This window comes from Hylobates moloch, unplaced genomic scaffold, assembly GCF_009828535.3.
Source record: "Hylobates moloch isolate HMO894 unplaced genomic scaffold, HMol_V3 SCAFFOLD_11, whole genome shotgun sequence".
In the NCBI taxonomy this organism is placed as follows: domain Eukaryota; kingdom Metazoa; phylum Chordata; class Mammalia; order Primates; family Hylobatidae; genus Hylobates; species Hylobates moloch.
Genome location: NW_026652286.1, coordinates 66367829 through 66391298, shown reverse-complemented (window position 1 = coordinate 66391298; position 23470 = coordinate 66367829). Strand labels below are relative to the sequence as shown.

General features: G+C 40.1%; 1 protein-coding gene, 1 non-coding gene and 1 pseudogene across 2 annotated transcripts in view; all 3 read right to left on the bottom strand.

Annotated features, from left to right (window-relative positions):
• The window catches only part of MED17 (mediator complex subunit 17), a 26223-nt gene extending 3128 nt beyond the window's left edge, over positions 1–23095 (bottom strand). Inside the window, exons 1-11 of the mRNA XM_032167171.2 lie at positions 22586–23095; positions 19183–19349; positions 16570–16789; positions 13552–13688; positions 13381–13465; positions 12342–12494; positions 10878–11008; positions 9698–9882; positions 8208–8345; positions 2628–2745; positions 508–667 (exon numbers count right to left, since the gene is read on the bottom strand). Of these exons, the coding sequence (XP_032023062.1) occupies positions 508–667; positions 2628–2745; positions 8208–8345; positions 9698–9882; positions 10878–11008; positions 12342–12494; positions 13381–13465; positions 13552–13688; positions 16570–16789; positions 19183–19349; positions 22586–22835 (1744 nt within the window). The 5' untranslated portion in view covers positions 22836–23095. The remainder of the gene's footprint in view (positions 1–507; positions 668–2627; positions 2746–8207; positions 8346–9697; positions 9883–10877; positions 11009–12341; positions 12495–13380; positions 13466–13551; positions 13689–16569; positions 16790–19182; positions 19350–22585) is intronic.
• LOC116477584 (small nucleolar RNA U13) lies at positions 10110–10210 on the bottom strand. The gene has a single exon (XR_004250549.1). It is a non-coding gene; the product is annotated as a small nucleolar RNA U13 (small nucleolar RNA).
• On the bottom strand, positions 12630–12828 carry LOC116477611 (U4 spliceosomal RNA; annotated as a pseudogene).
• Positions 23096–23470: the final 375 nt, after the last annotated feature.

Below are 23470 nucleotides of genomic sequence, written 5' to 3'. Positions count from 1 at the left end.
GGCCTCCCAAAGTGCTGGGATTACAAGCGTGAGCCACCGCGCCCGGCTTAAAATTATTTTTTAATTATTTATTTTAAAATATTTTAAAAACTGTTACTATTTTTTAATGTGAAAAAATAGTATCTTGCATTAGATACTCCTCTCTGTTCCATCCCTTTACTATTTTTAGGATCAGATATTTTTCTTCCCATGTTTACAGCAGTATATTCTTTTAAAGTTTTTATCCATTAAACTTTGGGACTGCAGGAGTAACAGTGCTGATGATACTTTTCAGACTATCTCAGGAAAATGTGCTGCCAATCTAAACATTTATTATAATTACTAGAAAGAGAAATAATAATCTCTTGCTCTGAATAATAGCTATGATCAAATAAACATTCAGTGTAAATACAATATTAACTTATTTATTGCAGAGATAAATTACTCTTACCCATATTTAATTATTAAAACTAAATGTTAAAGCCAAACTCCCAATGGTCCCTTCTCATTCAAAGCGGCAGAAAGTACCTGAAATAGCATAGTCACCACTCGGGGAGGCCACCGTGATGGCAGATGCATTACCAATGCTCTCTATAGGTCCAAGTCCCACATGATTACTGAAGCTCAGTACTTGCCAGCCCATAACCTTGGCGAGTTGCTGAACCGCATGTACCTGGTGCTGTGACATCTGTGAATGAAAAAGGACACTTGACTGACAATCAGCAGCGATATTTGCAGTGACTTAACATCATGACCATAAAGTAAACTTCTGTTGGGGTACTCATTGACTAGTACAGCAACCCTATCTTAGGTCTGAGGAATCCTCCTGTGTGTAACTTAGGGGGAGGGAATAGGACTCACCTTCCACTGCAAAAGCTAAAGTTGCCTGATAATTGCTTCTGCCCACTGGCAGCTTAAGCAAAGACATATGACATAAATTTGGCCAACTGAAGACTACCATCTAGATCACTGAATATGGTGTAACATTTGCCCTTTCAAATCCACTGTCTACCTTATTTTCTGCCCTGGGAGGCTGACACAGGTGGTTACATTAATACCTTCTTACATCCTCTGGCTTTGGGCTGGGTTCAGGTAATGGGAGCCATCCAATGGGAGCCAGCAGGATGGCAAGGAAGAGGGAGGTCAGGGTATTTATTCCCCTGGCACCCTCCCTGTGAGGTTGTCTAGGCTGGTTGTATCTCTTGACTGGTTGTTGGGCTTCTCAAGATGGACTGTTCTACATGACTCTCCTGCTTAGGGTTCTTGTAATCTGTCCTTCCTCTTAACTTTGGCCTAGGAATGGTGACCACTAAGTCCCTGGGGCCTGGTTACCTGGTTACTACTACTAGCAGCAGGTTACCACACTATCCCTGGTGGCTCACCTACACCCACATCTTTGTAAATAGATCTTTAGATCCTCCTGAGTCTGCCACCTATTTCTTGTTAAGACTCTGACTGATACAATGGGGGCAATTTAGAATGCATTTTGTCACCAGTGCTGAAGGCAGTAGTGCTGGGACAGCATGAGTGCCATTCCCCTGGCCATGGTTCTCATATCTAGCTTTGATCCCTATCCATCTGGAAGCCTTGTTCTCTAGACCTCCCATTGATTCTGGGACCTACTCAATAGTGTTCTAATATATTTTTGTGTGTGTGCTTAAGGTGACCAAAGCCAATTTGGACGTAATCAGCCAAGAGCTGCCATACCTAACAAATGAATTTTATTTACTTGGCACCAAAGAAGCAAATCAGTATATAAGATTATTGCTTCTGAGGTGGAAACTGTTACTATTTTTTTAATGTGAAAAAAAATAGTATCTTGCATTAGCATTTCAAAAACCTACCCTTTATCTCACAATTCAGTATTTCACTGGGTCATTAAAAACTCCATGAAGAAATTAGGAAAAATACTGTTAGATATGAAAAGAAAGGGCTAGAAATTTGTCTGATGTCACAAAGCAAGTTTGTCGTAAAGCTGGAACTAGAACACATCACTTTTTTTTTTTTTTTTTAAAGAGATGGTATCTTGCTCTGCCACCCTGGGCTGAAGTACAGTGAAGTATTATAGCTCACTGTAACCTTGAACACCCGGGCTCAGGCAACCCTCCTGCCTCAGCCTCCCTAATAGCTATGACTATAGGTACATACCAACACATCCACCTAATTTTCTATTTTTGTGGAGACGGGGGTCTTGCTATGTTGCCTAGGCTGGTATTGAACTCCTGACCTGAAGTGATACTCTCGCTTTAGCCTCCCAAAGTGCTGGGATTATAGGCGCAAACCACCATACCCAGCCTCAGACCCATCACTTTCTATACTGCACCTTGGACTTGAGATTCAACTACTTCATTTATTATGGATAAGGGTCATTATAGTTTTTTATCTGATCTCCCTTTCTCTAGTTTTCTTCAGTTTCTACAACAACTCTGGAGATGTTGTAAACCCTAGAGATTTTGTAAACCTTCACAAACATGACATGTGGGAAAAAAAAACTTTCTAGTCTCAGAACTGGTCCTTCATCTTAACATAAACTATGTGAAAACCTAGGACAGCTTATCAGTACTTCCAATTAACCAACAGGTTGTAAAATGTGCATTAGAAATTAAACAGAATTTAAGGGGGCTTAAGACAAAATCTGCAACTGTTACCTGAGACAGAAGAAAATCCTGTAGCTCCTGCTCCTGATAAGACAGTGTAATTACTCTTCCATCTCTATGTACAACTCGAATCTGCTCAACTCCAATATTCAATTGCAGTTGAATGGACCTTTATAGACACACATACTAAAAATCAGAGATGTTCAAAATTATCTTATACAATTTCATAAATAATAAACCTTTACATCAAATTAGAAATTATTATTATTTTTTAGACAAAGTCTCAAAGCCTGTTGCCCAGGCTGGAGTGCAGTGGCATGATCTCAGCTCACTGCAACCTCCGCCTCCTGAGTTCAAGAGAGTCTCCTGCCTCAGCCTCCGAAGTAGCTGGGATTACAGGCACCCGCCACCACATCAGGCTAATTTTTATTATTTTTAGTAGAGACGGAATTTCACCATGTTGGCCAGGCTGGTCTTGAACTCCTGATCTGAAGTGATCTACCTGCCTCAGCCTCCCAAAGTGCTGGGATTACAGGCCTGAGTCACTGCACCCGGCCAAAAAAAAAAAAGTTTTAATTACTCACACCAACATCCATGGAGGAGATGCAGGGGTCTTCTTAGGTTCAACTCAACAGACTCACCCCAGAATACCATAGACCACACTGAGTACCAGTCTACCCAGAAGCATTTGAAGAGACCACAGCTTGCCAGCAGACCATGCAACTGTCTATATAGCAGCAGAATACCTTTGTTGCAAGGAGATGAGATCCACATTGGGTATATGTGGGACCTGCCCTAACAGGAGCCGTAAGCTTTTGTAACAACTCCATAGGCATGGTTTCCACAAGCCAAGCCCAGTTTTAAAAGTCACCACTATCCAGGAAAATCCAAAGGCTTTCCCATCAGTTATTTAAAATTTCTCCTGGTTCAGATGCATTTTACCAATTTGAGATCATTTTTACTATAAGCAATTGTTGACTAGTAATACAGATGACATCTTTCCTTATCAGGTTTCCAAGGGATTAGAGCCAGCATTAACCAAAGAGCAAATTCTCATACAGAAAGAGAAACGGTTTTGTTAACTCTTTACCTTCTCTTACTGAAATAATTGGCAAACAAGTCAGAATATATATACTCCATTAATTTGGCTTAGGTCAAATAAAGAAACTCATACAATAGCCAGTAAATAACAAGCAGATCACTGCACTCTTCCAAAGCAACTTCTAAAATTTCAGCATGTAATATGTCCAAGAAACTTGAAATCCCCTAATAACCTAGATGAACAAAATGCGGGAAAAAACAGCTTTATGTCCTCTCACATTTGATAATAGCTCGTTTCTAACTTTGTTTTAAAGCAAATATTTGAGAATAAAGCATTTTGGTGATTGTCTACATAAAATTCTAATTAAAAAAAATAAAGGCTGGGTGCAGTGGCTCACGCCTGTAATCCCAGCACTTTGGGAGGCTGAGGCGGGCGATCACAAGGTCAAGAGATCCAGACTACCCTGGCCAACATGGTGAAACCCCTACTAAAAATACAAAAATCAGGTGGGCATGGTGGCACACACCTGTAGTCCCAGCTATTTGGGAGGCTGAGGCAGGAGAATTGCTTGAACCCGGGAGGCAGAGGTTGCAGTGAGCCAAGATCACACTACTGCACTCCAATCTGGTGACAGAGCAAAACTCCATCTCAAAAAAAAAAGAGACAGGGTCTTGCTATGTTGCCCAGGCTGGAATGCAGTGGTTTTATCCATGGTGCCATCATAGCACACTGCATCCTTGAAATCCTGATGTTGAGTGATCCTCCCGCCTCAGCCTCCTGAGAAGCTGGGACTTCAGGTGTGTGCAACCATGCCTGGCTTAAGTTGTAATTTTGATGAACTAAAGTTTACATTGTTTTCTCAAAGAAAAACAAAACTCAAAAGGCTTAAAGATATATTAATCTAACCAACATTTTAGAATTCTTAAAACAAGGTGTGAAGGAACAGGGTTTCTTATCACTCACTATTGGTGAATGCATACTTGTGGCAACCACTTTGAAGAACAATTTGGTAGTACTAAGTAAAAATTTTATCTTTTTTTTTGAGACAGGATCTCACTCTATTACCCAGGCTGAAAGGCAGTGTTGCAATCTCAGCTCACTGCAACCTCTGTCTCCCGGGTTCAAATGATTGTCCCACTTCAGCCTCCCAAGTAGCTGGGACTACAGGCATGTACCACCACACCCAGCTAATTTTTCTGTTTTTAGCAGGGCCAGGGTTTCATCATGTTGGCCAGGCTGGCCTCAAGTGCTCTGCCCAAAATGCTGGGGATACAGGCATGATCCACTGTGCCCAGCCAAATGTCCTTCTCTTTTAACCCAGCAATTATACTTGTAGGACTTTACCCTATAAATTGATATGCCTGTGTATGTACAAATTATTTTGCTGGTACTCAACAAAAATGTTCAACAACAGAAGACTGATTAAAAGTTTGGGACATATTAATGAAATACAAAAAGGCTGTAAGAAGAAAATGAGGTAGATCTATGTGCTAACAAAATAATGTTTACTCACTCATATATGACTACTGAGCAATAAATTATTTATTATGTGTCTTGTCTGCATTTCTGGACCTTATGGCCACATGAATAATTTTAACTCAGAAGAATGCAGAATAATCCACATATTTTAAACCTTGTTAAAATAGTCCACATAAAAGGAGTCTACTACTCTGTAAAGCATTTCCTGTATACAGTTCTTCCTAACTGATCCCATTGTATTCTGATCATTAAGCCTACCTGAGTAAGTTGAACTAAAACACTACTGAGTTTAAAAATCACGTAAATTACAAACGACTGCTAATATGTAGAGTTTCTTTTTGGGGTGATGGAAATGTTCAATAATTAGATGATGATGGTTATACAACATAGGGAATATACTAAAGACCACTGAACTGTGTCCACTTTAAAATGGTGAATTTTGTTATGTGTATTAAGTTTTTAGAAAGCATACAAAACTGTGTAAGAGAGGTAGGGTTACATGTCTTCTACATGCATATGTAAAAAAAAAATTTTTTTAAAGAGAGGTCAGTTACAAGAACAGGTAGGATATACATGCTTGTAAATACACAGACTTTCCTAGAAAGATGTGTAAGAAACTGTTTTAAATGATTGATCCAAAGGAATTCTGATAATTATTTTCAACTTTCAATAGCCTAAGTTGAGCCCAGCTGTGATGGTTAATACTGTCAACTTGATTGGATTGAAGGATACAGAGTATTGGTCCTAGGTGTGTCCGTGAGGGTGCAAACGAGATTAACATTTAAGTCAGTGGGCTGGGAAAGGCAGACCCACCCTTAATCTGGGTGGGCACCATCTAATCAGCTGCCAGTGGGGCTAGAATATAAACAGGCAGAAAAATGTGAAAAGAGAGACTGGCCTAGCCTCCCAGCCTACATCTTTCTCCCGTGCTGGATGCTTCTTGCCCTTGAACAACAGACTCCAAGTTCTTTAGTTTTGGAACTTGGACTGACTCTCCTTGCTCCTCAGCCGGCAGATGGCCTATTGTGGGACCTTCTGATCCTGTGAGTTAATACTTAATAAACTCCCCTTTATGTGTATGTGTGTGTGTGTGTGTATATATATATATACATTCCATTAGTTTTGTCCCTCTAGAGAACCCTAATACACCAGCTATAGAAGATGAGGAAAAGGGCATTCTACTACTGCCTTCTACTTCTCTTTCACTCTTGATTCTGTCAAGGCTACATCTTCACTAACCTTTCTTCATGGAAGTTTACAACGTTTACATTGGGACCTGTAACCATAATCCCACAGTTTTAGTCTTAGTTCTAAGTATAAACAATTCAATGATTATAATTTTCTCTTTTCCTTTCCATTGCACTCAGTCTCTTAACTTTTTACTAAGGAAAATTTTAAACACAAACAGTAGGAGGGCAAAAGGCTTACTGGCAAATAAATAATAAACACCAACAGAAGTATAATATAATGATAGCCTATAATCCCATCACCCAGTCTTAAGTTAAAAATGCAATCCAAACTTGTTTCATCTATGTTCAACACCTACTTTCTCCCACTCCACCCTCAAATCACCCCAATTATTTTATTATTTCTTTAGATACAGGGGAAGAAAACTCTATGACTCTACTTTATTCCATCATCTGTCTCTGGAAGTTTCAGGACTAGTTTCCTTCCCATTGTGTATTCTTTCACACTCTACATCTGCTCTCACACTTATCTACTACGTTTTCATTTTTTAAGTGAATTAAAACCTTTGCATTAAAAATAGCATTATATTGGGAATGACTGTACATAGGAAAAATCAAAAAGAAAGAAAACAATAGCATTATAAATGTATTTTCTGCCCCTACTCCTAAGGGTCGTTATTTTGTGTTTCACAGTATGCTTTGCTTTACTGTGGCTAGTTACGTCTGTCTGAAATAAAGCAACTAAGAAGGGTATGGTAGTGCACACCTGTAGTCCCAGCTACACAGGAGGCTGAGGCAGGAGGACTGCTTGAGCCCAAGAGTTTGAGATCAGCCTGGACAACAGCATTGTGAGACGCCATCTCAAAAACACAAACTGAGACAAAAAGGAAATAAAGCAACTAACACTTTAAAAATAAAACGTAGTCACAGACCCTGACAAATGTCAGGTGTTAAATTTCAAAGAGGCTCAAAAGGTAGGCTAAAAAGTCCTTAATGGCTACTGTCCAATTGTATTAACTTGTGATTTGTGAATGTAAATCAAGTAGACTGCATTCCTATGAAGCCTGGGGACAAAAACCATCTTACCTCCTTCACAGACACACAGTTATCAACCCAGTTTTTAGGGCATAATCATGAACTCGATTAGACCCAGGATCAACACCAGGTCATGAGAGCTATAAAACTTAGGTTGTTTTAGGCATAACATGGAGTGTACAGGCTAGAATGCAAATGACCCTATTCACTTCAAATATACTAGACCTGCCATAACCATCAGGCAAGAACTGAGGCAGACCTGGAGTCTCAAGAGGTAAGGCAGCCTTCTGCTCAGTGCCGGGGTTCATTGTTTACCCCAGCTCAAATATGTGACATTTACTTAATAAAGACTAGTTTTCAGACATTCTTACCTCTCATTCTTACAATGTTTAAAAACAGACTTTATGAATTTTCTCCTAAGAACTAATTGCCATCAAAAAAACAAAAAAAACAGGGGCCGGGATTGGTGGCTCATGCCTGTAATCCCAGCACTTTGGGAGGTCAGGACAGCAGGATTGCTGGAGTCCAGGAGTTCAAGACCAGCATGGGCAACATGGACCTGTTTCTTAAAAAAATTTTTTTTAATTAGCTGGGCATGGGGGCACACGCCTATAGTCCCAGCTACTCAGGAGGTTGAGGCAGAAGAATTCCTTGAACCCAGGAGCTCGAGGCTGTAGTCAGCTATGATTATCACTGCACTCCAACCTGGGTAAAAAAGTGAAACTCCACCTACTAAAAAAAAAAAAAAAAACACTCTACAGCTTATATAATTTACAGAAACGTTATGCCACCCTAGCAAATAAAAACCAAATGCTTAATATAATTACTCAGCAAACATCAATAGCAAATTAACATATTAAATACAAAACTTTTATTTTGGCCACTTACTTGCATATTTGTTCATAGCCTTGTGATGTGATTAAAACTTTCACACTAGATTCATAAACATCATTGATATTTGACCAATGAGCCTGTATCTGAGGATCCTCAATTCGGCTTGCTAAGCTGTCAATGGTTGCAGCAGCTCTTTTAAACACAAGAGGTTAAAAAACTTTTAAAGTCACCATACAAAATGATAGGAATATAAATGATTCATCAATTTTATGAAAATTTTTAAACTAACTACTTTTTAAAACTACCACTATGTGTAAGGCAGACTTTAAATAAAGGCAGAGGTAGCTCTAAGAACCCTTTCATACTGCTTGAATGTGTAGGTTCTCGGCTTGACATTACAATACACTCTCATCACACACCCCTGATTATATGACGATTCATGATGGGTTTATTCCCTTTAACTCTATTTATTTTCTTCCACTCAGAAAAGCTTATCAGGAAATGAGTGAGAAGGATATTCGATATTCCATGGTATAAACCTAATATAAATCATTCATAAATGTCAGTACTTGATCCCTGGTAACAAATGACTTGGGACACACCCACATCTAGACCCATTACTGTAATGAAATTATAATCATATTCAAGAGGAGCTAAAGATTTTTTGCACAATCAAATCCTTACACTCCAAAAAAAATAAAAATATCAATACAAATGAGAAATAAGATTTATCAAGTGTTCATTATACAGGAAGCATTATAATAAGAGCTTTCATGAATTATATCATTTAATCTTACTAACATATCATTTAATCTTAACCTTATTAGGTAGGCACTATTATTTTCATTTTTTAAACAGAAAAAAGTTTAGCAATGTTAAGCAATTTGCCCAAGGTCACATAGCTATAAACTGGGATACAAAACCTGGGAGTCTAAATCCAGAGCTAAAAACCTGGGAATCTAACTCCAAAGCCAGTAATCTTATACACACTAATCAACAGCCAACACTTAGAACCAAAGCATGAATCATTTAAATTAACCAAACCCTCAGTTTCTAATTATCTGATTTTTAGGTGCATAACTTCTTTAAGCCTGAATCTTATCAGTAGAAACAGGGTTAATACTACCCGCCGCAAAGAATAAGGATTAAATAAGTTAACATAAGGAAAGTGCCCTCCAAACTCTAAAATGTGCAAGAAACAAAATATACAGAAACCCTCAAGAAAAAGCTTTAAATCAGTTCAGAAATAAGTGTCTCACAGCTGGGTTACTGAAGAAAGTATGGTGTTGTAAGGCACATTCCTAGTCAGTTGTCTTTGCAAAAAAGTGACAGAGTTAGAAAGAATACACTGTTAGCTCAGAAGTGGATCTAAGTCTTCCCCAGACTTGACAGGACCCAGTCTATGAGTGTAAATAAACTCTTACCACTTCCTCTCCCTAAAATAAAAAAGTTAAAGCATCCCAAAAAAGTGTATGAAATAATAGAAGAAAACACACTGCAATTTCAAAGAAAAAACAGAAAACAGCAACTTTTTTCAATCTTACCTACTCCTTAGAAAAATATGCTTTGCTTGTTTAATTATTTTTTCCAGAAGCCCTTCACTGGACTGTAATGAATTAATTTCATTTTTATCAAAAGCATGAGGACCTGAAAGTCTCATTCTCTTGTGGCCAAAAGGTGCACTTGCTGGATGAGGCATCATGATGGAACTCAAGGTCTGTTTATGAAACTAACAAAAACAGCCATTTTAAATAACCAATATCCACATAGTAAATGCTACATAATATTTAATCAAAACATGGTTGACATCTTAGAAACACTGAAAGGAATGGATTTGAACCACATATGAAAACAATCCAACCTTGGAGAAAAATGCTAGCATCTACTAGGTCACACATAATGCAAGACTGTAAAGAGAAGGGTCCCTCTCAAGCTGTAACTTTTTTCCTTTTCTCATGTCGGATGGGTAATGCGCCCACATCCTAATAAGGTTTGAGGGAGTCACAACTCACGCATGAGCATGAAAGCCCAATCATGCTTTTGAACCACAAAAGGATCTCAAGCTTTTTTATTTTACAAGTTTTAAAATGTACAACAATCCTCTTCATTGAGTCTCATAAATAGAACATATGCAATCAGTAAATAGTTCTTTCACTATACCCTAGATTAGAGGTTCCCAAACCCGGCTGCCTATCTGAACCTCCTGAGGGGTTTTTTAAAAACAACTCTTGCATCATCACAATCAACTGAACCAGGTTTTGGGGTGGGGCGGGGGAGGCTGTAATATATAATTCTATGAAATTTCACAGGATATTCTTTTGAAATTACCCTGGCCTGTGAACCAGCTCCCTGGAAACAGTTGTAGATGATCTGTAAGTAGAACAAGTCCTAAAATAAAACTAGTCTGTTCACAGACTCTGGCAAGACATTTTCCCTTATCTCCCCTAGTCAGAATCACCCTTCCCTCTGCACTTTAGCATCTGTTTCTTACACCTCTACTTTAAAACCTGTGTATCTCTACCACTAGAAGGTATGTTTGGGAACAGGGACAGTATTGTGATCATCTCTGTATTCCCCTAGCACAAAGCAAGGATCTTTCACATCAGACAGTGAATGTCGTTGCTACGTGAATAATCAAGACTCAGCAGACGAGGGGGACTTTGTGCATACTCACTGCCCTGGACATGCTCACCAGAGTGCAAAGAAAACCATTTATTTCCTTACCTCTCTAATCAGTAGATGCAAATTATGCTCTAGGACATAAAGGTGGTCCTCTGGACATTGCTTCTCAGTAGCAAATTTTTGGGATTTCTTATCATTTGAGGAATGGCACAAAGAAATAGATAACTGCAAGCCTATTTATAAAAAGGAGGACAGATGTAAATAACCTGAAATATGGAAAGGTACAAACTGTCTTCATAAAGTATAATCATAGTTCATTTTCAAAAGATATATTCTAAACTTGAAGATCAGACCTCATGATTAACATCCGTATATCAAGATTACTATTTGGCTGGCTACGGTGGCTCACACCTGTAATCCCAGCATGTTGGGAGGCCAAGGCGGGTGAATCATAAGGTCAGGGGATTGAAACCATCCTGGCCAACATGGTGAAACCCTGTCTCTACTAAACACACAAAAAAATTAGCTGGGCATGGTGGCGTGTGCCTGTAGTCCCAGCTGCTTGGGAGGCTGAGGCAGAATTGCTTGGACCCGGGAGGTGGACAGGTTGCCGTGAGCCAAGATCACGCCATTGCACTCCAGCCTGGACAACAAAACGGAAACTTCATCTCAAAAAAAAAAAAAAAAAATTCATGAATATAATAAGCTACCATGTATTCTAACAATTCAAATTCTGTTGACATATAATATGGCTGCTGCCCTTGAACTGGCTAAAGACTGGTGAAAAAGCTATATATTAATTTGTTTTTTCCTTTAAAATAAGAGTAGGCAGCCAGTCTTACTGCGTAAAAGACTGTTAGTCTTCCCTGCTCCCATGAGAAGTAGGATGGAATTTCTCACCACTAAAACCTACTTCCCTCTAAGATGACAGTCCTTAGAATTTACGTAAAAAACAAGTGCAAAGCTAAATACAAACTGATCTCCAGGGCAAGTCTACCTGCTTTTGAATAATATAATTAAAATCCAGTTTCTATAAATTTGAGACTATTACGAGTAAACTCTTTTTTTAAAAAATTTTTTTGTTTGTTTGTTTTAGTAGAGATGGGATTTCAACACGTTGGCCAGGCTGGTTTCAAACTCCTGACCCCAGGTGATATGCCCGCCTCGGCCTCCCATAGTGCTGGGATGACAGGCGTAAGAGTAAACATTTTTAAATTGACCTCTCATTTAGAAAATAAGGCAGGATCCCTGAAAAAATCTCCTTTAGCAACTGTCGCTAAATAACTAGCTATGCTAGTGCAAATTTTCTTTTCTCTTGACCACAATAATGACTACATAAGTGCAAATTTTTAATATGTAGCTTAAAAATCCAAGGGTCACACTATTTAGGACAGAACAGATTCCACAGTGTAGTTTGTGTTACATGCTTCACTGGCTGTCACTATGGATAGCACACTATTTCTTTGCTCTCATTATTCTCCCAATACACCCTAAGAGCTACCTTCTCTGTCCTGTTCCCCAAAACACAAAGTCCTGTTCATAAAGTCGAAAAAGGGCTGCTCTTACTCGGAAAGGGCTGAGAGATAATCTGGTTTTTCACCACAATGTGAGGGATTTGTGATTTAATTTGAACAGCTTCCCGAGAGAGCTGTGCAAAAATTTCTTTACATAAGAGAACATTCTGTGCCGCTTCTAATTTTGTCTGCCAATGCGGGGAACCTGAAAGACAAGAAATATATGTATCAATTATCTAACCATATTATGCATTAACTAGTTTAAATGGTGATCTGAATACATATGACAAAAGTTTAGGAAAACACTACATTACAGTATATTCTTTCTTTTCCTATTCAGTCTCTATAGAGACTGTCAAAAATTGCCAATGCCAACTGTGTTACAAATCATCCTGGCAGGGTATTGAGAAGTTCCCCGCCACCCCAATCTTTCACTCCTGAAGAGGAAAGTTCAAATTCCTGAAGAGGGAAGTATCAATTAGCAATAATCATGCCACGGATAAACCTCATTGGGTATGATACTGCCACTGTGCAAAGCTATATTCTTTCCAAAATATAAAAATCTCACTTCTTTAACAGAGAAAACCAGTAAATAAATTCAATCTTAAAAATAAGTTGCTGGTGGCTCATGCCTGCAATCCTAGCACTTTGGGAGGCTGAGGCGGGTGGATCACCTGAGGTGGGTTGATCACCTGAGGTTGGGTGTTGGAGATCAGCCTGACCAACATGGAGAAACCTCATCTCTACTAAAAACACAAAATTAGCCGGGAATGGTGGCACATGCCTGTAATCCCAGCTACTCAGGAGGCTGAGGCAGGAGAATCACTTGAACCTGGGAGGCAGAGGTTGTGGTGAGCCGAGATTGCGCCATTGCACTCTAGCCTGGGCAACAAGAGAGAAACTCGGTCTCAGAAAAAAAAAAAAAAAATTGCACAGCTATTCACTAATGGTTTATTGACAAATTTTAGAAGTATATTTTGAATTGTTCTTACTTCAAAATATCTATTTTTCCTACCCATATTTATCTTCAGTTTATTTTAAAATGTCAGCTCAAATAAGACCAGAAATTAGAGGACAGAACATAACCATACCTGGTTTGGATTTGGGCAAAGGTCGTTTGAAGAGGTTAACTGTGCCGAGGTCACCTATATCTGGAGCCTGTTTTTGTATTGAAACCTGTATGACAACAAAAACAAAAAAAGTTAACAAATTAACTTCAGGCTATTCATAAGAAATTACTTGAAAAATATTTTGACAAATACCTTGATATATGCAGACCCCTCTAAATCACTAGGAATTTGGACATCAAGAGGACAGTAATCTTCAGGTATCTTTTTATCCAGATCGAGATCTGTATTCTTTATTACTTCAAATGTACCATGATGAGGAAAGAGAGATCCTAATGTTGTATTAAAAATAGGAAAATAAAAAACAGTTAACATATTATTCTGACACACATTATTAAGTATATAATACTTCACATCCACATCACTGAATCCACAAATAAGTCCCCACTAAAAAACATATGTTTTGAGGGGAAAGAGTGAGGAGTGGTGAACAAAGCAAAGAAAGATAATGGTGGGGGGGGGGGGGGTTATTTACCTTAAAAAAAAAAAAAAAAACACTTCTTAGTCTAATGACATCATTATAATAAGAATTCCACAGAAAATCCAAAGTGTTTTATTCTGATGGAGTATTGATAAAAATGGGTGTACTCACAGGGCGGGCGTGGTGGCTCATGCCTGTAATCCCAGCACTTTGGGAGGATGAGGCGGGTGGATCACCTGAGGTCAGGAGTTCAAGACCAGCCATGACCAACATGGAGAAATCCCCGTCTCTACTAAAAATACAAAATTAGCTGGGCGTGGTGGCGCATGCCCGTAATCCCAGCTACTCGGGAGGCTAAGGCAGGAGAATTGCTTGAACCCAGGAGATGGAGGTTGTGGTGAGCTGAGATTGCGCCATTGCCCTCCAGCCTGAGCAACAAGAGCGAAACCTGTCTCAAAAAAAAAAAAAAAAAGAGATGTACTCCTAGAAATGAAACCTTGGGGATGAAATATTTCTGGAGCTTAGCCTCTCTACTTCAACTATGTGCTCTGCATCCAACAACAGGAAGACAGAGGATAGCGCACATAACATCTTTTTTTCAACCAGTTTCCTAGATTTTTTATTTTTTATTATCTTTTTAGAGACAAGGTCTCCCTCTGTCTTCCAGGCTGCAGTGTGGTGGTGTAATCATAGTTCACTGCAGCCTCAAACTCCTAGGATTTAACAATCCTCCCACTTCAGCCTCCCAAGTAACTAGGACTACAGGTACATGCCATCACACCCAGCTAATTTTTAAGTTTTTTTTTCTTTTTAGAGATAGGGTCTATGTTGTCCAGTCCGGTCTTGAACTCCTGGGCTCAAGCAATCCTCCCACCTTGGCCTCCCAAAGTGCTGAGATTACAGGTGTGAGCTCCCATGCCCAGCCCAGTTCCTAGATTTTATGTGATGTGTTTTTGTGTAGTTCAGAAGTTTGGGTAAGTTGTTCTGGGCCATTGAATTACATAAGAAATAGGTGGTTCAATGTAACTGGTTTTATAACAAGGGAAGATGTTAAAGATTTTCTTGCAATTAAAAACAATGTGATCAAATCCTTTCATAATCATGAGTGACTACCCCAAAGAAAGAATTAAAGTTCCTGCACACAAATTATTTGTGGAAAAGAAAATACCCCAAACCAGAAAGCACTGCTTCTACAGACCACCTATTAAAATTTTTAAACGGTCTTGTCATCTTTAATTCATCTTTATAATGAGATTTAACCTTTGGGATTCAAACTACCCCAATTAATATTAATGCTGAAGCATGTCAGTCCTCCAGTATTTGACTTAACCACCTTAACCTTTTTTTAATTTTAGGATAATGATAGCTTACTCTGGCAAATAATCTTTCAGATATCACTCTACCATTATCTCAACTATCAAAGCCAAGACTTCTTGCCTCCTCCCCTGATATTCACAGCTTTTACCCCATTGAGCTATGAAGTTTTTCCATATACCCAGCCCCTCTGATTGCCTCAGCAGCTTATAAAACATTGCCATTATTACCTTGTAAAACCTACTATTTATTATAGCTCAACAACTAAAAATTTGTATCAAAAAATATGAAGTCAACATCATCAAACTTCAGTATGCCCCCAAAAGTTGCATTCCCTAAGTTAGTGTTGTAGCCCTAGTTTGGTGGGAAAAAGGAGAGCAAACCTTTTCGCCACCCTTTCTCTTCACTCAGGACATAAAAACAGCTGAGCAGATTAATGGGAAAAGAAAGGGTAAAGAATAGAAAGTTTCTTTCTTCCTTTCATGTCCATTTTTTTTTTAAATTCTCAGAAGAACACTTCCATCATGTCCAGTTTTCGTTTGTTTGTTTTTTTGGGGTTTTTTTTGAGACAAGGTCAGGCTGGAATGCAGTGGTGCAATCTCAGCTCTCTGCAGCCTTGACCTCCTGGGCTCAAGGATCATCCTGCCTCAGCCTCCTGTGTAGCTGGGACTAACAGGCATGCAACACCACGCCCAGCTAATTTTTGTATTTTTTGTAGAGATGAAGTTTTGCCATGTTGCCCAGGCTGGTATCGAATTCCTAAGCTCAAGCAATCTGCCCACCTCAGCCTCCCAAAGTGCTAGGATTACAGGTGTGAGCCACTGCACCCGGCCATGTTCAGTTTTTAAGGGTTACAGGTAAGGCCTTGATTGAGGAGTGTAGTTCTACTTCATTTCTAACTAAAAAGTCAATTATGCTTCACGGTGTGCCAGCACATAAACCCCATCTTTGAACTTTGTTAAGTGTACCTAAAAGGTTTTGAAATAGAAACTAGGCTATTTATTATAAGGCTCTGATAAGAGTGGTTTTGGCTTATATGAACAGAAATTAAAATTTTGAAACATAACACATAGCTGAGAAATAATATATATATATATATTTTTTGAGATGGAGTCTCGCTCTGTCCCCCAGGCTGGAGTGCAATGGTGCGATCTTGGTTCACTGCAACCTCCACCTCCTGGGTTCAAGCAATTCTCGTGCCTCAGCCTCCCAAGTAGCTAGGATTACAGGTGCATGTTACCACGCCTGGCTAAGTTTTTGCATTTTTGGTAGAGATGGGGTTTTGCCATGTTGCCTGGGCTCATCTTGAACTCCTGGCCTCAAGTGATCCACCCGCCTTGGCCTTCCAAAGTGCTAGGATTACATGCATGAGTCACTGCGCCTGGCCAGAAAGTATAGTTTTTAATAATTATTCATACCTGCACTTCTGTAGCTCAGATCTCCGAGAATTTTATCTCCAACTTTTCGAAGTTTCCAGTGTTGCCGTAATCGCAAAAGCTCAGAATTGAAGTCTCTTTGTAGCTTGTTTTCTTGGTTTTCGGTAACTGATTTAGTCAGTCTTTCTGCCCCCTTCAATAGGATTTGTGCTGCTCCAGCAAGTGACTTCTTTTTAGATATCAATTGCAACGTCTGAGGATTCTATCAAAAACAACCCAAACACGCAGTTCTGCAGGATTTTTAAATGACTCTAAAATTACACAATTTATCAATAATAAAATGAAGTGAACGAAAAGCAAAAAGGAGGGGCAAGTACACATAATAGTGTTTTTAATAAAATAATAACCTTAACCTATTTCTTTGTCCAACTCACTCAAAGCTTTACTTATGTTAAACCAAAAACACTACAATGGCCTCTGGTCAGAACTTACCATTGCATCAACTCTGTCCAGCCTGTTAGGATCCCCTCTTAATGTACTGCCATTCTTCTCCTTATATATTGCCTGCCCCCTATCCTGTACACATACACATATAGTTATATATAACCTTTCTGGTACTCATTATACTTCTGATTAACATCTATAATCTCTGCTTCAATGGTAACCTGCATGATGGCAGAAACCGCTATATCCACAAACCCTAGAACAATGCCTGGCACATAATATTTGATTTAATGAAAGAATGAATGAATGACTGCAATGGGTATAACTGTAAAATTATCTTGTATTTTGTAGCTTACCATATTTTGTATCTTACCATAAGCTATTAAAGTGCTTTTGGAATTAGGACTAAAATCACACAGCATTAACTTTTTTTCTTTTGAGATGGAGTCTTGTTCTGTCACCCAGGCTAGAATGCAGTAGCACCATCTTGGCTCACCATAGCCTTGACCTACTGGCTCAAGCGATCCTCCCGCTTCAGCTTCCTAAGAAGCTGGGACTCCAGATGTGCAACACTAAGCCTGGCTTTTTTTTTTTTTTTTGGTAGCGACAGGGCCTTGCTATGTTGCCTGGGATAGTCTCAAACTCCTGGCTTCCTGCTTTGGCTCCCCAAAGTGTTGGAATTACAGGCATCAGCCACCGCGCCCTGCCATTGTTAATATTAAATGTACTTCACTGAATCCTAATGTTTTGGAAAACTGATCAGAAATCACTATGTATGTATCATAAATACATAGATAAATACCCACAATCACCATAATGTGTATATTTTACTATCCAGTTTAATACAGTTTTCTGGCTGTATGAGAGTCAAAAATCACATAAAAAGCTTCATAAACATATCAAAATAATCTTTTGATCGTATTAGGGAATGTAAATAAAAGAGTTCCTGGAGATATTAAGAAATTCCTGGAGACTCCCTTCTGGGAAAAGCACAGAATAGTAGAAAAGGCAGTGGGGCTATGAGTTAGGTGCTGGAGTTCTAGTCTTGGCTCTCTAACTACTGGCTTGACACCAACTTGAACATATTACAAATCTCTTTAAGCTTTAGTTTTCTCTCTGTAAAATGAAGAATGCAGATTTAGGGAACTCTATTAGTCCCCCAGCACAATGTTTCTAGATTCTGAAACTATTACTATGTGAGTAATTCTATTCAATTAATTTTATTTACAAATGGGTTCTAACAGTCATTACTTCCTCTCCATGACTAATTTGGTTATGGTCTTGACACTTGTTTTCCTTAAGGACCCAAGTAGCCTCAATGATTTCAGACTATTCACCAACTCATCTTCCTGTTGCTTCTCTTTCATCTTCAAATGTTCAAAAAGTGAATATACTGTTTATGAAATAGCAGCAATTCTACCCAGCTCTCAATATGCTCCATAATTTGGCCTAACTTTTCCAATCCATCCCCTAAAAAAAAGGGAAGGAAGGATTAGATGGAAAAACAGGGACTTAAGAGAAAATAACTTGCTTAATTTAAGGTCACAGTTAATGAAGGCAGAGGCAGGATTTGAATCCAGGTCTACCTGATTCCAAAGCTATTATATCATCACATTTTTGTGTAATATATCACAGACCAAGGACCCAGGCAATAATAATTTGTTAAGATTTGGTAACCTTTAAAGTATTACATTCTTTTTTTTTTTGGAATGGAGTCTCGCTCTGTCACCCAGGCTGGAGTGCAGTGGCGCAATCTCAGCTCACTGCAACCCCCACCTCCCAGGCTCAAGCAATTCTCCTGCCTCAGCCTCCTGAGTAGCTGGGACTACAGGTGCCCACCACCACGCCTGGTTAATTTTTGTTATTTTTAATAGAGACAGGGTTTCACAGCATTAGCCAGGATGGTCTCGATCTCCTGACCTCGTGATCTGCCCGCCTCAGCCTCCCAAAGTGCTGGGATTACAGGCGTGAGCCACCATGCCTGGCCTTAAAAGTATTATATTCTTAATGAAACTTAACTCTTCCAAGGATCATAGGTATATAACAAAAAAATAAAGGAAATGCAGTTGTATGGCTTTTAGACTAGTCTTTAAATCTTCATCTGGACTTAATTTTGCAAGAAAGGAAAATGGAACAACAGGCACAAAGCCAAAAAAGTGTCCTGGGATTTAATAAATAAAATTTTATTATTCAATTAAAGTCCACAAATACCTGTTTTGGAGGAAGTGCATCCTGCGAGACAGGATCAAGAGTCATAAATTTTTTATCCCTAACAATACTGAGAACGTCATAGAGAACACACATCTCTGTCAGGGCACTTCTCAAATTGTTCCTCACTGAGTCCCAAGGCCAAAGGGAAGGCTGAAATTTTACCACTCCTAAAAAGAGACAGAGAAAAAAAAGAAATACAGAAGTATTCGTTACATTGAATGGCAGACAGCTCACTTAGGTTTAAAAAGTACTAAAAGGAGAAATAATTAATTTAATTTCAAATTGTTCTCTTATTTGCCATCTCCTCTACCGTTTCTTAAATCTTTGTTAACATTCACATTATCATTCCTACAATCGCAAAATGAATATGACATCTATTTCCACAGGTTAAATTTATCATTACAACATTATAGACTCAAATATCTTTTCAAATTTATGTAAACCTTTTTAATAATCTTCTTACAGTTTTTAGAACTTGAATTTACAATTGCACAACATTTCCAAAATACATTAAAGTACAAAACGAAAATGACCTGTAAACCAGCCACTATTAGCATATCTTCCTTTTAACCATTAAAAAAAGTATTGTGATTAAATACATGAACATTCACTATATAGAGTTCACATGATAAAGAATTAGAGGGTAAAAAGTGAAAGTTTTCCTTCATTCCCCAACCGATTCTCTCCCCTCCTGAGAGGTAACCACTATTAACAGATGGAGTGTACCCTTTCTTTTCTTTTTTTTTTTTGAGACAAAGTCTTGCTCTGTCACCCACCTAAGCTGGAGTGCAGTGGCGCGATCTCGGCTCACTGCAAGCTCCACCTCCCGGGTTCATGCCATTCTCCTGCCTCAGCCTCCCCAGTAGCTGGGACTACAGGTGCCCGCCACTACACCCAGCTAATTTTTTGTATTTTTAGTAGAGACGGGGTTTCACCATGTTAGCCAAGGATGGTCTCCATCTCCTGACCTCGTGATCCGCCCACCCCGGCCTCTGAAAGTGCTGGGATTACAGGCGTGGGCCACTGTGCCCGGCCCCGATGAGTGCACCCTTTCAAAGGTTTTTCTATGCACTTACATATATCTATTTCCAATTTTCTATTACTTGCTTTTTCCCCGCCCCCACTTAATATTTCCTAGAGACACTTCCATGTTAGCACTTATGAGTCTACTTAATTCTTTTAACACTGTATGATATTCTGGAACATGGATGTACGGTATGTTTAACCACTTGTATTTAATGGACATGTAGATTGCTTCCAACAAGTAAACTGCTTCCAACAATGCTAGCAGTGGTAAACACCTTGAATATATACCCTGTATATGTGCACCTTTTTCTGCAGGTTAAATTTTTAGTCGTGGTAATAGTGAATCAAAGGAGATATACATTTAAAAGTTTCGGCTGGGAGCAGTGGCTCAGGCCTGTAATCCCAGGACTTTGGGAGGCCGAGGCAGGGTGGATCACCTGAGATCGGGTATTTAAGACCAGCCTGGCCAACATGGTCAAACCCTATCTCTACTAAAAATACAAAAATTAGCCAGGCATGGTGCCGCACGCCTATAGTCCCACATACTAGGGAAGCTGAAGTGGGAGAATCGTTTTGAATCTGCCAGGAGGCAGGGGTTGCAGTGAGCCGAGATTGCACCACTACACTCCAGCCTGGGCGACAGAGCAAGACTCTGTAAACAAAACAAAACAAATCAAAAAAAGTTAAAATTAAATTTTGGCACATATTAAACTGCCAAATTGTCTTTCAAAATCACTACCAGTTCACATTCCTAACCCTGAATATTAACAATCTTTTCAATTTCTGTCAATTTTGTGCATGGAAAGAGTATCTTAATCATGTTTTAATTTCCCAGTCCCTAGTAATGAGATTGAGTCTATGTTCTGTTTATTGGTATCTGAAGTCTCTACTCTATGAGCTGTTTATACCTTTGGCCTATTTTTCCAAAGTGTCATCATTTTCTTTTCAGTCTCAAGGGACTTTTTGAATATAGAAGATATCAACTAAATTTGTGTTGTATGTGTAGAACTTCCCCCAGTCTGTCATTTTATCTTTTTACTTTGCTTATGGCATCTTTTCCCATTATTTTTAAATTTTATGTAAGTAATATATCTATACTTTGTAAGGTAGGTGGGTGAGTGTATGGTTGTGTGTGTGGATGTTAGGGTCTTGTTCTGTTACCCAGGCTGCAGTGCGGTGGCACAATCATAGCTCACTGCAGCCTTGATCTCACTGGCTCAATCCATCCTCCTCCCTCAGCCTCCCCAGTAGCTGGGACCACAGACGTGCACCACCACGCCCAGCTAATTTTTTTAATTTGTAGAGACAGGAGCTCCCTATGTTGCTCAGGCTGGTCTTGAAATCTGGGCTCAAGCGATCCTTCCACTTTGGCCTCCCAAAATGTTGGGACTACCGGTGTAAGCCACCATGCCTGTCCTGTTATTTCCTAAATTAAGATCTATCCTACTCCCAGAATAATGCAATTATTCTTTCACTATTTCTTCTAACACTTTGTTTTACTTTCTTCATTTGGCACCTCAATCCTCAAAAATTATTGTGGAAATAATTTTTATGTGAGGTATAAAGTAGTATTTATCTTTTTTCGCAAATGGACCCCTAATAATCCTAACAGCACTGCCCTGAAATGACATCTTTAAATTCCCATTTACACTAGGTCTGCTGCATAACTAAATTAAGAATTGATTTTTTTTTTCAAAAATCCTTGACAATAGTAAGAATCCGAAACCCACTCATTGTTTCTTCACTTCCCTCCTAACTAGTCTCCTCCCTTCCAGTTTTGCTTTCCCTATAATTCATTTACTGGAAAGCATCTAGAGTAACCTTTAACAAAATCATGTCTCTACTTATCCAGCAAAAGCTTTCAGTGGTCTTAACACTAGTCAAACGCTTATCCTGGCCTACTGGGCTCTACACGATATGGACCCGCCTACCTCTTGGACCTCGTCACACATTTCAGTCAAAACAGACGTCTTTTCTGTAGGTGCTACTATCATCATTCACACTGCACAAAGATGCAAAGTAACTCGCCCAAGGTCACACAGCCGGCAAGGGGTACAGCCCCGATCTAGGGCTCTTAGCCACTAAGTGTGCCACATTAAAGGCGCTCTACAGAGAAGCATTCATTTAAACATTTCACGGTTTGACAGTGTCTCAAACGCTGCCACTCAAGGAGACCCGCAGGAGTATTGCGTAAAGTCGTGTCCTACCTTGTCCGGCAGCAACAAAAAGATGACGACCAAGTATCCTTACGCTTCCGCTAGAGGGACACTCAAAAGTTCTCGCACGCACAAGATCACGCCCATCGCGGGAGAGGCCGAGGCCCGCGCGGGTGCTGGGACCCAGACCGGCAGAGTAGGGCAGCGGATGCAGACTTTACCTTCCTCGTCGTCCTGGTCTGCGCTGGAGCCAGCGCCCGGCCAGTCCTGCGCGTCGCCCTCGGTCCCCGCCGCCTCCTCCTCCTCGGAGCCCGAACCCTGGCTGAAGTCTATCCGCTGGGCCAGACGCGCCAGATTCTGCGACATGGACAGCGGCGGCAGGTACGTCTCGGTGCCATCCAGGCCCACCTCATGGACCTGCTTCTCGCAGGCCGATTCGATGCTGATCCTTACTGCGCGCACCCCGGACATGCTGGCTGCGTCGGCCAGCGGTGGGAGGACCCCCCACGAGCCAAAAAACGAGGTACGAAGAGGAGGCTTCCCTGCGGAGAGCCAGGAAACCAGAACCCCGGAGCCGCGGTGCCTCAGAAGACCCTCGGGAGACCTAACGCAACGCTCAGGCTGGAAACAAAAGAGCTAGCCCAGCAACTTTCCCAGAACGCACCGCAAGCTCCCTCCTCCGAAAGTCTTTCGGAGCAAAACTTGGCAGGCGCGGAAGCTCCGGGGCTCCCTAGAGCGCTTCCGGTGAATCACGATGCAGGGTGGGGTAAACTTCCGGGCCTATAAGAGGCGTGGCCGGCAGCGGGAGGGAAAGAGCGGTTTGGGAGCCGAGAGCGTGGCGGGTATGCTCCCTGCTTTTTAAGCCTGCGTTTGTTTAAAAAGTGGATGAGGAAAGAAAGCTGCAGAGGCGAGAAGAGTCAAGGAAAAGGAAATTAATGGATCCTTGGATGTTAGTAATGAGAGTCTTGTTGAGAAAACTGAGATCTGGTGGCGCGCGCCTGTGGTCCCAGCTGCGCGGGTGGCTGAGGCGGGAGGATCGATTGAGCCCTGGAGATGGCGGCTGCAGTGAGCCGAGATCTCACCGCTGCAGTCCAGCTTCGGCAACA